This window comes from Argopecten irradians, chromosome 8 (assembly GCF_041381155.1).
Source record: "Argopecten irradians isolate NY chromosome 8, Ai_NY, whole genome shotgun sequence".
Taxonomy (NCBI): domain Eukaryota; kingdom Metazoa; phylum Mollusca; class Bivalvia; order Pectinida; family Pectinidae; genus Argopecten; species Argopecten irradians.
Window position 1 is genome coordinate 10386775 of NC_091141.1, and position 17762 is coordinate 10404536.

The following is a 17762-nucleotide window of genomic DNA, read 5'->3' on the forward strand; positions in this document are numbered from 1 at the left end:
GCCAAATTTTGCTTCCTGTCAAATGACCTTCACCCTTAGGTACGTGGAAAATGGCAGTATGTCATCAAAAACAACCGGTGATAAGTACATGTCGGTTATCGACAATATCAAGGTCATCAAGGCGAAATACATAACCAGCCCAATGCTATCGTCGACAGTTATTTCCTTCGTGTTCCTGGCGGGAATGGCGATGGCTTGTCTGATCTCCGTTTTGCCGACAGTTCTACTTTCACTTCTGTCTGACAAACGTCAACTGCTATCGCCGGCGTCATCGCAACAACACGACACATCTGTGATGTTACGAGTTCGCCAACACATACTCCCCCCGAGTCCAGGTATTCATGAATGGCAATTTACTATAGTGATGTTGACTATAATGTTTTTACCATCCTCGATATACATTGTAACAGTGTTTTTTTTTTTTTTTTGGCTATTGCGTCATCGCAACGCCCTTAGATTTACATGTACCATAACGTTATATTGTTATGTATGCGTTCAAGTTATGAAAATATTAATAGAAACATATTACAGTTATTGACTTATGTTTGTCAATACAAGGAATTGTTGAGCCAAGAAAGGTTTATTTTTTTGAGATTGAACTTTCAAAAATAATAATCAATATGTAACTGTTTTGTTATATGAAATACTTTCTACAATACCAGTGATTGATTTAAGTTATAAATAACTTATAAATAAATATAATTTTGCTTTAGTTGTGTGTATTATAATAATAAAAATGTTGTATTATTACTTGTTCTTTTTTTTAGAGATGATGAAAGAAGCTATACAAGCGATGAATTTGGCTATGGACATGGAAGCACAGGGCAAACACGAGAAGGCCAGACGACTTTACGAACATGCGCTCAAGCTTGACCCTTCACATGCAGACATTCTCACCACGTATGGAGAATTTATGGAGAAACACGAAAAAAACATTGTGAAAGCTGAACACTTGTACCGAATGGCTCTTGAAATATGTCCAGAACACACTAAAGCTCTTACAAACAGAGAAAGGATTTTACCTCTTGTTGAAGAAATTGATCTTGCTAATTTTAATAGAATCGGAAAAAAGTTGGAAGCATTTATTCGAGTACCTCTTCACCATCCCGGTCTAAGGAGAGCAAAAAAGGAAGCCTACTTTTCTCACATTTACCACACAAATGCTATAGAAGGAAACACATTGACTTTGTTACAAACACGAGCTATTGTTGAGACAAGGCTAGCAGTTGGTGGAAAGTCCCTTGTTGAACAAAATGAAGTTTTAGGACTTGATGCTGCACTGAAATACATAAATAATACATTGTGTGGCCGTGTTGGAGAGATAAAATTAGAGGATATACTTCAAATTCACAAAAGAGTTTTAGGTTATGTTGATCCAACAGAGGCAGGAAGAATACGCTTGACTCAGGTGTTTGTTGGTGATTTCCAACCCCCCACTCCAGCTGAAGTTCCAAAACTAATGCAGGAGTTTGTGATATGGTTGAATTCCGAGGAGGCAGTAAAGTTGCATCCTATAGAATATGCAGCATTAGCTCATTTTAAATTAGTCGTAATACATCCTTTTTACGATGGAAATGGACGGACATCGCGTCTCCTTATGAATCTCATACTCATGCAGGCTGGGTACCCCCCAGTCTCAATAAAAGTAGAAGATAGATTAAAGTATTATGAAACTATAGAAACAGCCAATAATGGCGATGTGAGACCATTTATAAGATTTGTAGCAGACTGTACAGAGCGGACGTTAGATGAATATATTTTAGCTACAAGTGAAAATCCTGGTGCTTTAAGTTTAAATACATCTGAAAATGTGATACCTTTTGGTGATACATGATGATACAAAGGCTTATATATTTATGTTTTGTTATTTATTTATTTTGATGTTGTCTGTTTTACATGTCAAACAAAGATATTATTTTAAAAAGTAAATATATTTTAATGCGCCTCAATAGATATTGTGATTTTGTTTTTTGTGCTCTTTATAGATGTAAGAAACACATGTGTTTTGCATAGATGTATGTTTCATAATTTTAGTTCAAGAAAAAGATTGCATGTATGGTTTGGGCACTTTTTGGCCCCCAAATCCATCAGATTTTTAAACCTGTTATTAAGTAATTAAATTGTTGAATATAAGATATTGAGTACATATTTGATATAATAGGTATAACAGTTATGTATCACTGCAGCTTTAGTTGTTATGGTAACCATCCTAAGTAATTACGTCAATTTTGACTATCTTTTGCAAATTTTTTTTTCAAGTAGAAACTATTGAGCACATAATTGAACAAACTCTTTATTTCTCCTGAAGATGTGTCTGAGGTGCCTACATATTCTTATTAAATGTTAAGTGTGTTCAAAATTGTGCTCTTTTGTTTCTTAGACAAATTAAAGAATTACACAATTTCCAAATTATGCATATTTGGGATGGTTAGTATTGGTTACCAGGGCTACTTAAACCTGCAAAATTAGAAAATGTTTATAACAATTAAATAGGGATATATTAAATATTTCAAATGCAATAATTTTATTTTTTAACACTTCGTTTAAAAAATTAATTTGGGGGCCAAAAAGGGCCGAAACATACATAGTCCTTTCATACAAGCTATCATATTAATACATTTTTTATTTAGGCTCTGTCACTGGACAGGACTCATTTTGAATCTCACACTTAGTTGGTCCTTTCTACTGTATAAAATCTAGATTCAATAACTGACCTTATCATTAAATCAAAGTAAGATAAAGATTATCTCCCCTTTCTTACAAATGTCTACCCTTTCTTACAGTACATGTGCTATCAATTCATAGGTGATCCACTGCAGACATATGGCATGCAGCAACCCCTTGTAATTCTGATAAGTAATTGATGATTTAAAGAGGATTATATCACTTGCACGTGCAGATTGTGGTAGCAAGATATATACTGATAGCACTTTGATTCATCCTCGACATGCCAGGAGTTACTATTAATGTTGTGATATCCACATCTGGACTATGTCATATAAGAACTGAAGGCTTTGTCGGCTACATGGAAAGGGAGTTAATTTGGTTCTTTGATATACATCAAAAGAAAAGAATAATGGTACACTGTGGTGGCTATGGGACATTGAAGTTTAGCATTGCTCTGTGTAATACTCAAAGGAACTTTCTGCTGGCTATGATTGGTCAGTTTTTTTCTCCTGAACTGCCTACACTTTTACTATGGTATTGTCCAGGAGTGGATATATAATGACAGTGAAAGTAACCCCTGATGATCTCGGAATATCGAAGATGGTTTCCATTTAGAATGATTGGAATTATGCAACATAGAGATGATAACATACAAACAGAGAGTCGGATATACAGCAAAATTATTTCTTGTCATATCAATCAACAGTCAAAATTTGTTTTACCAAGGTATTGGGACAAACCTGATGAACTGTTGATTACATAAAACGGCATATATAGGAAGGCATTTCATTCCAACAACATACTCCCTATTATATACATTAAGGAATCTGAACATGAAAGGAGGACCTCTTTTTTGAGAAAAAGTATTAAGTATTCAACTTTTGTATTTAGGCCAAAAATGCTGATTTTGGGGAAAAAACAAAATCATTACTTGAATTTCCTCCTAAATACAACAAAAAACAATACAAAAATGTGTGCGCTTCAAATAGGTTCATTTGAAACGCCTTTACTTATGCCATATATGGTGATCTAATTGACATGTGTTGGAGTAAACAAAAAGAGGACCAACTCATAACCTTGTTGGACTTTATGGTTCGAGGTCACTTTCACCAACAGACACTAGTAACAGCTGTGTCTTCTCTTTTGTAACCAACTGAAGAAGTATACATGGGACATTTTAGCGTCATGTATTTGAAACTTTTACCAAGCAGTTACTCTGTATGTCCGCTTAACCTGCCTTTATTATTAGGCTTTTAAATTTATTTTGCCAGACAAAGCATATTAATATAGGCAGGTTTAGCGGAGTATGTTGATGGTACCATGCAAGTGTCATGAAGAAAAGTTTTCCAACCATCTCAACTCTTCAACACATTCATTATAAATTACGTCAGAAGAGGCAAATAATATCCTCGATGCTTCTGTGTGTTATTGTCAAAAACATCCTGGACTACCTCAGATTTACTATGAGGTATCTGAGGTAGTCAAGGATGTTTTTGACAGTAACACACAGAGACATCGAGGATGTCATTTGCCTCTTCTGACGTAATTTATTTGGAAAAAAACCTGCAAGCAGTTCAGGAGTTAAAAACACCTGACCAATCGCAGTCTTGCAGAGACTTCATCTGAAAAAAAAATTACAGAGAGAGCGACGCAAAACTTCAAAGACACACAATTTACCGTAATTCATTCCTTTTGATGTACACTTAATGATCAGACTAGCCTTGTCGTCCACTGCCTTCAGATTTGCTATTCCAGGAGTGGATATAACGAAAGAGATATGGTGACCCCTGGATTGTCTAGCTATAGAATGGGGAACTAACAGAAAGATTCCACCAAAGTTCAGTATACAGAAACCTAGCCTGTTAAACTGACCAGTAATTGAACTGGTCTTCCATTGTGTATGGGATATCTAAATAGGTAGATAGATTGCTAAAGAAATGATAAGGCTATAATTTCAAATTTTCAAACAAAACAGTGTTAACGTGTTTCGGTTGTCTTTATCTTAAGTAAGATAACAGAAACCCACATACAGAGCCGGGCTTACAAAATTGAAAGTATGTTTTAGCTGGCTCCCAAGCTGAAAGTCTTGGTCCATATAGACACTGATCCTGTTCTTAGCTGGGAATCTTTGTCCATTTAGATACTGATCCTGTTCTTAAACTTTTACCAAGTCCATAATGCTAAGCAGTACAGAAGTTTAGAAAACTATCTTAAAATGGAATTTTAAGTTAAGGAATATTTGCAAAATACTTCATAGGCCTACTGAAGAGTTCAAATAATTACACCAGGCGGAGAAAAATGAATGAAAATACAACAAAGGAGATAATTTTAGGAAGGGGATCGCGAATTACCACCACGCGTCCGATGTCAAACGAAAGTGCTTTTGACACAAGGACATACCGCGATTCTGCCTAATGCTAGGTTTACACTATGTTCCCGGCGACCACGGTAGCCCCGTTTGCCCGAAACGTGGTGCGCCGTGGAATTTTGGCTATTTTTGTCTCTGTATTCAAGTTGAGCTAGGTCTTGTGAAGTTTTGCCACGGTCTTTTACGGATTACTTGATGGACCGTGGATAAAGGGGAAAGTGCTGTTCCCGGAGGTTAAAGATACACTACGGCTTTAGCACGGTCTATTGAGGATACCACTACGTTCTCTCTAGGCCTGTTACGATCTGATGAGGTCTGCTACGTTTTACACGTTTTGATCAAGCTCCGATACGTTTTTCACGGTCCGCCAAGGCTTGCTAGGGATGAAAGTCTGATGTCGGGATTTTTTGAAGCAAATGAAAGAATATTTATTGCCGAAAATGTCATTTCAAACACATTTTAATTACAAAATATGTTAAAAGAACAGAAAATCTTAACTATATTTGGTATAGATATATGATTATTATAGCCAAGTGTTTTTACGCCATTTTTTTCTGTAATGGTTAATCACTTAATCTGTCTTTTGCAATAATAGCTTTGGTATAATTTGATGGTTTAAATGAGTTTGATATAGACTATTTCTATTTAATAATACAAATAATCCATGAAGAAGCAAATATGTACCAGGCCAGGCAATGATAATCCATCAGATGTTGCTTGCAACGTAAGACCGTAATAAGACGTAACACGCCGTATCACGCTGAGCTTTCAATCGCTACAAGCCGTGATGTGCCTTGACAGAACGCATCGAAACGGTTATCATCCACTTTGGCTTGCCGTCAAAACCTTGACAAACCTTGACAAAACGGCACAAAACGTGCAGCCAATCTGCATCAACCGTGATAAAACGTGGAAAAAACGCAACAGAACGTCACAAAACTTGAAATCACCGTTAGATTCCGGGAAGCGTGCTTTCTGCCCGTTCCACCACGGACCGTCTGGAAGTTATGTTACGGCCTCGCACGCATTGTTACGTTTTGTTACGTCAATCCCGTTTTATGACGTCCTGTGGCGTTTACCATCTGTACCGTGACTGCCGTGGCAAATTTTTTGACAGTTTAAAAATCTGGGACGGCATCCACGGTAATCACGACCGCTCACGTTTGTCTATCACGTCCTTCTGCGTTGTCTCAAGTTGTCTTGCGGTCACCACGTTTTGTCCACGGTGGCCCGAAACGGGGCTGCCGTGGCCGCCGGGAACATAGTGTAAACCTAGCATAAAGGAGATCATGAGAATGATAAGGTTACAGGTAAATCTATTACTGCCTTAGTAAGGGGACCAAAAGTAAGTACTATCTTGTTAAACACGCATTCGAAGATAATGTCTTGTAATATTTGAATATGTTGTATTTTAATTCTTGCGTTTGCTATTGTTGTTATCAAGTTTTAAGATATTATAGAAAAATATTTTGATAGAAGTAGTTATTGCATGGTTTAAATTTTGTTTAAAATATATGGTAAGTGTTGGCACACCATATTGAGAACTGTTGAAGTGTACTTCATTTGGCTTTGACTGTTGGTATTGACGCCCGTCCTCCAATGACTCTGTCTGTTGGTATTGACGCCCGTCCTCCAATGACTCTGTCTGTTGGTATTGACGCCCGTCCTCCAATGACTCTGTCTGTTGGTATTGACGCCCGTCCTCCAATGACTCTGTCTGTTGGTGTTGACGCCCGTCCTCCATTGACTCTGTCTGTTGGTATTGACGCCCGTCCTCCAATGACTCTGTCTGTTGGTATTGACGCCCGTCCTCCAATGACTCTGTCTGTTGGTATTGACGCCCGTCCTCCAATGACTCTGTCTGTTGGTGTTGACGCCCGTCCTCCAATGACTCTGTCTGTTGGTGTTGACGCCCGTCCTCCAATGACTCTGTCTGTTGGTATTGACGCCCGTCCTCCAATGACTCTGTCTGTTGGTATTGACGCCCGTCCTCCAATGACTCTGTCTGTTGGTATTGACGCCCGTCCTCCAATGACTCTGTCTGTTGGTATTGACGCCCGTCCTCCAATGACTCTGTCTGTTGGTGTTGACGCCCGTCCTCCAATGACTCTGTCTGTTAGTATTGACGCCCGTCCTCCAATGACTCTGTCTGTTGGTATTGACGCCCGTCCTCCAATGACTCTGTCTGTTGGTATTGACGCCCGTCCTCCAATGACTCTGTCTGTTGGTATTGACGCCCGTCCTCCAATGACTCTGTCTGTTGGTATTGACGCCCGTCCTCCAATGACTCTGTCTGTTGGTATTGACGCCCGTCCTCCAATGACTCTGTCTGTTGGTATTGACGCCCGTCCTCCAATGACTCTGTCTGTTGGTATTGACGCCCGTCCTCCAATGACTCTGTCTGTTGGTATTGACGCCCGTCCTCCAATGACTCTGACTGTTGGTATTGACGCCCGTCCTCCAATGACTCTGTCTGTTGGTATTGACGCCCGTCCTCCAATGACTCTGACTGTTGGTATTGACGCCCGTCCTCCAATGACTCTGTCTGTTGGTGTTGACGCCCGTCCTCCAATGACTCTGTCTGTTGGTGTTGACGCCCGTCCTCCAATGACTCTGTCTGTTGGTGTTGACGCCCGTCCTCCAATGACTCTGTCTGTTGGTATCTCATTGACAACCATTCTCATATTACACTGTGTGTTCGTGTTTCTTTGACAAGCGACCTTATAATACTACGATGTCCTAGTTATTTCTGTATCCTTGTCGTCCGTCTTCATATGACCTTGGCTTTTGGTGTCTCCTTGACACGTTTGGCTTCATATGACCCTAGCTATTGGTCTCTTCTTGACACCTCTAATTATCGTTCGACTCTAGTTACTGGTGTCTCCTTGACACGTTCGGTTTGATACGACCATAGCTGTTGTTGTCACAGTGACACTTTCGTCGGCTTGACATGACCCTAGCAATTGGTGTCTCCCGGACACGTTCGGCATGATGTAACCCTAGCTATTGTTATCTCCATGACGCGTTCGGCTTCATATGGCCCTTGCAATTGGTGTCTCCTTGACATCCGTTATTATCGTTCGACTTCATATGACCCTAGCTATTGGTGTCTACTTGACACTTTCGGCTCTATATGACCCTAGCCATAGGTGTCTCCTGGACACGTTCGGCTTGATATGACCCTAGGAATTAGTGTCTCCTGGACATGTTCGTGTCCATATGATTCTAGCTATTGGTGACTACTTGACAAGTTCGGCTTCACATGACTCTAACTATTGTTGTCTTCTTGACACCCGTAATAGGCCGGGATCTAGGGGGGTCTACGTGCACCCCCCCCCCCACAACTTAACGAACCAATGTTTTTCTGAAGCCTTATGACCCAATGATAACGAAATCGAGAGGTAACATTGTATAAACTGGGACGAACTTCCGGTTATGACGTCATCAAGATGGCCGCCATCTCGAATTTCACTAAAGATTGAAAAATAGTCATAACATTGACATTTTTCAACCGAAGAAGACAAATGAGGCATCAAAATGACCACGATAGAACAACAAATACATATCAGGACCATAAAATCCAATATATGTAGTTATTTCTACGCAGGAAATGAAAAAATCGGATTTTAAGCTCAAAAATGGTAATTTTTTAGCAATTTTTTTCATATTTGGCTTGACGCAGCAAAAATGTTTGCCAACAGCAAACTATTATTTCTAATTAGTTATTTGACCTCTTATCAATCAGTAAAAACGACACCAACAAAAAAACAATGTTATAAGCTCCGGTTATGACGTCATCAAGATGGCCGCCATCTCGAATTACTAACAATTGAAAAATGGTCATAGCATTAACATTTTTCAACCGAAGTAGACAAATGAGGTATCAAAATGATCATAATATAACAAAAAAATCATATCGGGACCATATAATCCAATATATGTAGTGATTTCTACGCAGGAAATGAAAAAATCAGATTTTAAGCTCAAAAATGATAATTTTTTAGCAAATTTTTCATATTTGGGTTTACGCAGCTATAATTGTTTCCCAACAAGAAACTATTATTCGTAATCAGTTATTTGACCTCTTATCAATTAGTAAAAACAACAACAACAAAAATATATAGAAATGCAAAAGAGAATTATTGTTATACCATCATTTGGTATACAAAACATCACCGGGTGCGTATACAGGGTATATGATTGCTGTTTTTTCCAAACCGCTGACACTACAGTTTCCGGATGTCTTAGAACTTCCTGAAGATAACATTGGCAATTGACGATCCATATCTTAACACAATTGAATTATAATTTGGCTTAATATCTAAGTGGGACTTTACAATTTCCTAACAAAATTCATTTTCATGTTCGAAAGTTTGTAGACTAGTAGCGTCTCAAAATGAATTTTTACTGCACAACGCCAACTAATAGGGTATCAAATTAAAACTGAAGAAAGCATTTGTTTCCGTTAATACCACGACACTTTCCGAAATTTGTTTCTTTTAGAAATAGCGCATCCGCTGTTAACTTTATTTTTCTGTGTGTAACGTAAGGAAATGTCAGATGGTTACTGCAGTATCACATATTTCTTTCAATAGTTCTTAATGATAAGCATTATCTTTGTGCGTGCTTTCTCGCCAGAGTGTCGATGAGCTGATGAGCTGATGTGACATTACATTACCGGTTTACCATCGTGGTTCTAACTTGTCAACCGTCCATGGCCAGAGGTAATATCAAGAACATCGGGTTCGCGGATGTGGGATCTCATCTGGTTTGCAACCTAGTGATTCACATATCGTATATGATGTTCCAGACCTCTCCGGTAGGATGGAAAAGACACCAGAGCCACATTCTGCGAAGGGTTGAGTTGCATCTCCTTAATTCGTATGAAGCACAATTCCTCATTCTTGTGAACCCTCAGTGACCATAGATGACACAGGTGAATTATTTGAGGTCATAAATGAGGTCTACAGTGAAGTTCCTCTCTTTGCCAAGTCTGGAGAGCACTGTAGAAAACTTTTTCTGGAGAGTCTTCAATGGTGTATCCACGCATACACCAGATGCTACACAATCAGTACCTTCAAGGGACATGGGAAAGTCTGATCAATGAAAAACATTTAACATTTATGACCTCATTAAAGACCTCTAGGATATTTCCTGTGCCATCTATAGTCGCACGAGTGTCCACAAGGTTAATGAATGGTGCTTGAATCATTCCACCATTCGAAGAATCTGGATCTGGTGTAATTTCCTGAGAAGTCTGAAACAGCATATACGATGTGTTAGAATCTGAAGGAGATCCCACATCCCTGAACCTGTTGTTCCTGATATAAACTCTGGCCATGGATGGGCCATGAAAGATGACAGGCTAGAACTCCACTGGTAATGTAGTGTCACATCATCGACATCGAAGACGACGCCCTGACTTTCGACGAATTGGATACTGATATCTCGATTACTCTGATTTGGACTGCATGTACCAGCTACCAGACATGCCGAGTCATATCAGAGGATAGTGCAGTGAGGTGGGAAAGCACGCACAATGATAATGGTTATAATTGAGAACCAGTGAAAGAAATATGTGACATTGTGGTAACTATCTGACATTTTGCTAATAATATGCATAGGAAATAAACGAAACTGTGACTTGTCCTACCCGAGGCTAGATATTCTGTCAACTTTACATTCATGTTTCCTACTTATAAATCGCCAATAGTCAAACTTATTTAAGGAACTTGTAATACACCAGGAAACTGTAGTGTCAGCGGTTTGGAGTTAGAAAAATAGCATATACCCAGTATACCCACCCGGTGATGTTTTGTAAACTTAATGATGGTATAACAATAATTCTTTTTTGTATCTCTATATATTTTATTGTTTTACTGAGTGATTAGAGGTCAAATAACTGTTTACGAATAATAGTTTGCTGTTGGTAAACATTTTTGCTGCGTCAAGCCAAATATGAAAAATTTGCTAAAAAATTATCATTTTTGAGCTTAAAATCCGATTTTTTCATTTCCTACCTAGAAATCACTACATATATTGAATTGTGTGGTCCCGATATGAATTTGATGTTCTATTATGATCATTTTGATACCTCATTTGTCTACTTCGGTTGAAAAATGTTAATGTTATGACTATTTTTCAATTGTTAGTGAAATTCGAGATGGCGGCCATCTTGATGACGTCATAACCGGAGCTTATACAATGTTAACATTGTTTTTTTTTTTGTTGGTGTCGTTTTTACTGATTGATAAGAGGTCAAATAACTGATTAGAAATAATAGTTTGCTGTTGGCAAACATTTTTGCTGCGTCAAGCCAAATATGAAAAATTTGCTAAAAAATAACCATTTTTGAGCTTAAAATCCGATTTTTTCATTTCCTGCGTAGAAATAAATACATATATTGGATTTTATGGTCCTGATATGTATTTGTTGTTCTATTGTGGTCATTTTGATGCCTCATTTGTCTTCTTCGGTTGAAAAATGTCAATGTTATGACTATTTTTCAATCTTTAGTGAAATTCGAGATGGCGGCCATCTTGATGACGTCATAACCGGAAGTTCATTCCAGTTTATACAATGTTACCTCTCGATTTCGTTATCAGTGGGTCATAAGGCTTCAGAAAAACATTGGTTCGTTAAGTTGTGTGGGGGGGGGGGGGGCACGTAGCCCCCCCCCCCCCCCCCCCCCCCCCCTAGATCCCGGCCTATAAGCATCGTTCGGCTTGATGTGACCCTAGCTATTGTTGTCTCATTGAAACATTGGGCTTAATATGACCCTAGCTATAGGTGTCTCCTTGACACGTTCGGCTTCATATCATTATATGACCCTAGCTATTGGTGTCTCCTTGACACGTTCGGCTTCATATGACCCTAGCTATTGGTGTCTCCTTGACACGTTCGGCTTCATATGACCCTAGCTATTGGTGTCTCCTTGACACGTTCGGCTTGATATAATATGACTATTTTATTGTGTCTAAATAGAGTCCATTTTGAAGATGAAGTTAACAATTAAGGAACAGTATACACGTGATTTCAAAATCAGTGCTATGCAAATTAATGTTAATATGTGTAATTGTTTATATGTTGTAAATATCACTATAATAGATTTCCGTTGTTCATAGATCTGGAATCTTATTTAAGAATGACAAGCATATGTTTTAACTTTTGGAAAAGTTTATTAATAGATTTTTTAAACGAATTAATAACCAAATTCACGTTAGAATTGTAAATGTTAAAATTGATGAATTGTCTTTTCCCTTTTTTCAATTCTTCATGACACTGAGTCATCTTGCCATGAACAACGCAATTATTTCACATATCACATCACATTTCTTTCTATTTCAGGAATCACATTACCTGCCTTAATTTCACACGCTATTTCATACACAATGTATATTAATTTCACATTCCATTCCAGTGTTCTGCATTTCACACACCATCCCATGTTCCTTCATTTCACATACCCTCCCATATTTCTTCATTTCACATACCAATCTATATTTCTTCATCTCACATAACCATCTCACGTTTCTTCAATTCACATACCATCCCATATTTCTCCATTTCACACACCATCCCATATTTCTCCATTTCACATACCATCCCATATTTCTCCATTTCACATACCATTCAAGTTTTCTTTATTTTACATGCCATCCCATATTTCTTCATTTTACAAACCATCCCATGTTTCTTCCTTTCACACACCTTCCCATATTTCTTCATTTCACATACCAATCTAGTTTTCTTCATTTCACACAATTTTCCAGCTTTCTTATATTTAAGTACCATCCCATGTTTCTTCATTTCACAAACCATCCGATGTTTCTTCATTTCGCATACTAGTTCATGTTCATCACACGTATATCACACTTTTGACCGTAACATCACTGAAAATATTATATTTGAAAATTGTCAATGAAAACACTGACGATTCTTAAAAAGAGCACAGCATCATTGATTGCGCTGATGTCATACCTCATAACCGGCTATTTTCGCCGGGATAATTTTTTTTCGCGATTCTGACTGAATTAGAGAAAATGAAAATTTATCGATTTACGTTTTCGCGATCTAGCGATAATAGAATTTATATGATTTGACCATACGTATATTTTCGATGACCATATTCTCACTGCTTTGTTAATATTCGGCGAAAATAGCCTCAATGCTATTTCAACTAATCACATCCAGTTTCTAAAGCTCATTTATAGTGCCAGCACAATGTACTGATGTAGACATATTAAGTACCACAATCGATCCCTAAGCTATAGTGCTAGCACACAAAAGTGTACTGCTTTGAACATCTTAAAGACGTAAGCGGTCACATGTAATGATCAATTTCAGTCGTTTCACGCTTGCCCTCCAGAAACATTCCATAGTTGAAGAAGTCAGCCAGGAACGTATATCGTCTATTATGTAAATTTTCCACAAGGTATACTAAATCAGCCATTATTGTCGGTACTGGTCGAATTGAGCAGCTCGTTAATGAGTCTATGGGAGGAGTAGTTGAGCATGCCGTTGTATCGCTTTATACCAAACACAGACATTGAGAAGCTGAAAACAAAAACCCATTAGTATTCATGTATCACAATGGTGGAGTATTTGATAAACTCCATAGCAGTTTGTTATGTTTGCACACCTGCAGCGAATTCCTACCTCTTTTGATTCCGATTGACTTTCAACTTCCGAATATTTTTCATAGTGCATTTATCAAATAAGAATATCAAACTTTCGTGATTCTTTTTTTGGTGAGGCCAAGATAGGTTCCTGAAGCCCAAACATCTCACGGTAATTTTCCCTCTCATTTTTTTGTGCTCGGAATAAATAACGTTTGCTACGCATTTCGAAATAAAGACAACATCATAAATACAGTTTTTGCTAAAAACTCATTTTTAGTTATTATTCTGATTTTTGAGTTACATCTTTATGGCATAAAACAGATAAAGTTAATCCTTTAATAACATACCTGTTCAGGTCAGATGGAACAACTGCTATTGCTCTTCTGACGCTATAAATAATAACACATTGTCATATAGCCAAGTAATCAGATTTGAGGATTTCAACATTAGCGAAATTGAAACAGAGTACATGTTTAAGTTTTACATTATTTTGATACAATTTTGAAATATGAAAACAATAATCAACTCTGAATCTTCATCTTGAATTAATGACATATTCAAGCGCCTCTTGAAATAGTATAAAGAGAATAGTTTCGCTCTTACTCACGGAGACGCCTGCTCAACCAAATTAAAACTTGATCGAGCAATCACATTATCTAATGGTATTCGGGTAGTTGTTTCAATCTTCTTTTTGAAATAATTTTCCCTTTATGTCCAATATTGTTGTTTAAATGAGTAACAGTTCTCTTTCCTAATTCTCGCCCAATTTCGTTATTCATTAAGTGGCTCTGTGATTATATTTACCCCTTTTTGATGTTTTGAACTTGAATCTTTAACTCGCCAATCTCTGGAATAATGGTGATGGTTTCCTTTCTTGACCATTTCAGATCCCCGTCTTGCATTAGTACAAATACTTTACGTGGAAGATCTAATAAGATAAGGATAAAACGCAATGAAAACACAAGTATGACTATGATTTTATAACATTAATAAACTACTTTTCTTGTTATTTATTTCACAAAATTTCTCTGAAATTCATTTGAAAACATCTTTAACTTTTTTTCAGTTTTCTATCAACGTACATAGTTTGGCGAATAAATTCTTTGCGCAGAAGCGATCTTGAACATATCAGCGCAATGTTCAGTTACCGCAATCACCATAATGAATATATCAAATCGACATACAGAAGATACAAATCACGCAATCACCATAATGAATATATCAAATCGACATAGAGAAGATACAAATCACGCAATCACCATAATGAATATATCAAATCGACATACAGAAGATACAAATCACGCAATCACCATAATGAATATATCAAATCGACATACAGTAATTACAATTCACACAATTACCATAATGGATATGTAAAATCCATATACAGAAAATACAATTCACGCTTGATATACAGAAAATACAATTCACGCTTGATACACATTTTAACGCAACATGTTTAGCGTTATAAAAACGATAAAATAAGATAACTGATAAATATTTAGGTTTACAATATAAAGTATACCCTATTTCTATTTAGTCTATAATTAACCAGACCAGAATGATTCCACTTACCTGATTCACTACCTGTACACGAGAACTTTAACGTTATAGGCAGTATGAAGTCCTCTGACGATAGGAAGTGTACTGTTGGCAGGAAGTCTGTTTGTTCCAACTAGCGAAAAACAAAGCAATCAAACGTTTGGTATAATACGTCATGTTAAACTTCTTGATTCTTTTACGCTGGCATTGTTTCTACTTATATGAGTTTTATTATTTGATTGAGAAAGCAATAGTTTTAGTACCTTAATATCTTCTCGATTTTACTTCATTTACAAATTGAAAATACTTTACTCTAAACATGGTAAATTTTTTAGCTAAAAAGATATTTCTTTTATTTCATTCGGATTGTGTATCCACCTTATTTTAACACGTCTTCCCGTTTAAGAAAGAAATTCAATAATAATAAGCAAACAATCAAATGGTTGGGATATGCTTTTTCTAAATATGTATATTTATATGCACGTGTTCTGATACTTGCAATATCATTTTATCAAAGAACAGTGAGTTAATTATTATCAATATTGTAATGGAGAATGTAAAGATATGCTAATTTTCCTTTAAGGATAGTTTAATGTAACACTGCCATGACATGCGTGTATATTCATCAATCGCAAACTATATACACAACATGTATTTTTGTAGGTATGTATCTGCTGTCTGTTTGTCTAATGCTGACTCACAATTAGAAAGATGCTGGCCCTGTCCTCTATTGACCCGCTGTCAAAGCTAATACTGAGTTTTGGGAAGACTGTCTGTAGGTTATAACTACTACTGTCTATTGTCCACGACTCCCAGTGTCCCTTCAGCCTCAGTGGCAGGTACGGCCACTGGTCACAGGATACGGCCACTAAGTGGGTAGGGCAGGAGGGAAGGTCACAACAAACGCACGGGTAATTCTGTAACGAAGGATAGTACATATTCACAAAATGAAAGAAAGAAAAAAGATATTTGTTATATTTTATCCTGAATAATAAATACAGGCCATTGCACTAAATAAAACCATAATCCGAAAATAGCTTTGGTGATTAAGGTTTTGCTACACAATAAGTTAATTATTTCATTCCCTAAATATTAAGTTGATTAAGCTGATAATGGAAATAAATGAAAGTGGGTGTCTAATTTGTAAAAATCCATAAATACTTCTACTGTTCTTCGCCATGCTGTCCGAATTTCCCAAGAAACACCACCGTCAAAACTGGACACCATGAATAAAGGGAGATCATTCTGCCCGTAGTATAACCCTGATTTGTCTGTGACAGCCACGGATATTACACCCTGTAAATAGCAAATTTTCAAATGAAATTATCAAAATTAAAGATAATCTATCAAATTACATCAAATATTAAATATAATATAAAATTTGGATAATTTGCATTATTTTCACCTTAAAATATTTGTCTCAACGCGGACTCCGCCATAATACGAACACTATTTTAATGATTTTGTCTGTTTTCAGATAAAGAATACGTCGATAGCTAAGATGCATTCTTAAGAATGTGAACGTAAGAAGGGTCTATTATACACACCGTCTGGCCATTGGTCAAGTTCTGAGTTAGAAGGATGACCTTACTACATGGACGGGCAGCTTGACCACACGGATAGAGATTGCTCCATTTGGACGTGAGGATGCTCATACTGGCGCCAAAAATTCCATCTTCATCACCAAGTAAAGGACAGGACAGTTTACATACGAGCTGGCCAAATTTGTCCTCATATCTGAAAATTTATTCATTTAGTTTGATATGTTAATTTCCTAATTTTATTCTGTGAAGTTGTATTTTTTTGTTTGCTATGACATTTAAAAGCTAAAAGCTAAATGCTGTAACATAAAACTTTTAGTAAAGACAAAGGAAAAACCAACTTTCTTTTGCGGCTGTTAAATTTCGCGACATCTATCTATTTCAAAACATGTTCGAGAAGATAAACATCAGTGGATTTGAAAACTGACTTGACATTTCTATCACTATAATTGATTTGCAGACATTAACTTTTACGAATGTACTTGGATCGCGAAATTCGCGAAAGTAACTCGCACACGAAAGAAAGCCGGTTTACAATCAACATAGAAATAATCTCACATGCATACACTTACCAGAATAGAAATACGAATTATGCTAACATTAGATACGAAATTAAAAACAGCAAATTAAAGCAAACACATGTAGAAACTGAAGTAATTTCTTGAGTATTTTTATGAGAATGTCTTACATAAATTCAGTGGATGTCCGTATGTCCGTTCGGAAACACTCGAGTTCAACTACATCCTGCTGGTTGTTATACCATCTATTGATGTGCGCTAATTTCCTGACTTCCACTCGGTCCTCCTCGTCCTCGCCCGCTAACACACGGTCAGTTATTGAAGACAAGATGAAATCAATCTGATATGAAAAAGATGTATAATATAATCAATACAACGTATTGAATTAATACTACTGTGCATAAGAGTACTTTTATCTGTTAGCTCATGAGCATGATGTTATATTATACAATTATGGCCCTCTGTGGAGGGATACATCTAGAATTGTCTCCCTGGAAAGAGTTAT

General features: G+C 37.0%; 2 protein-coding genes across 2 annotated transcripts; one reads left to right on the plus strand and one right to left on the minus strand.

Annotated features, from left to right (window-relative positions):
• The first annotated feature begins 26 nt into the window (after window positions 1-26).
• Window positions 27-1953, plus strand: LOC138329317 (protein adenylyltransferase FICD-like). Its single transcript, XM_069276222.1, has 2 exons — window positions 27-335; window positions 768-1953. The coding sequence occupies exons 1-2, from the start codon at window positions 59-61 to the stop codon at window positions 1832-1834; spliced, it is 1344 nt and encodes a 447-aa protein (XP_069132323.1). The 5' UTR covers window positions 27-58; the 3' UTR covers window positions 1835-1953.
• A 10294-nt stretch (window positions 1954-12247) lies between these two features.
• On the minus strand, window positions 12248-16878 carry LOC138329318 (uncharacterized). Its single transcript, XM_069276223.1, has 7 exons — window positions 16746-16878; window positions 16360-16494; window positions 15900-16115; window positions 15232-15331; window positions 14461-14584; window positions 14004-14045; window positions 12248-13591 (listed from the first exon to the last, which is right to left on the minus strand). Exons 1-7 carry the CDS (start codon window positions 16851-16853, stop codon window positions 13480-13482), a joined length of 837 nt encoding a protein of 278 aa, XP_069132324.1. The 5' UTR covers window positions 16854-16878; the 3' UTR covers window positions 12248-13479.
• Window positions 16879-17762: the final 884 nt, after the last annotated feature.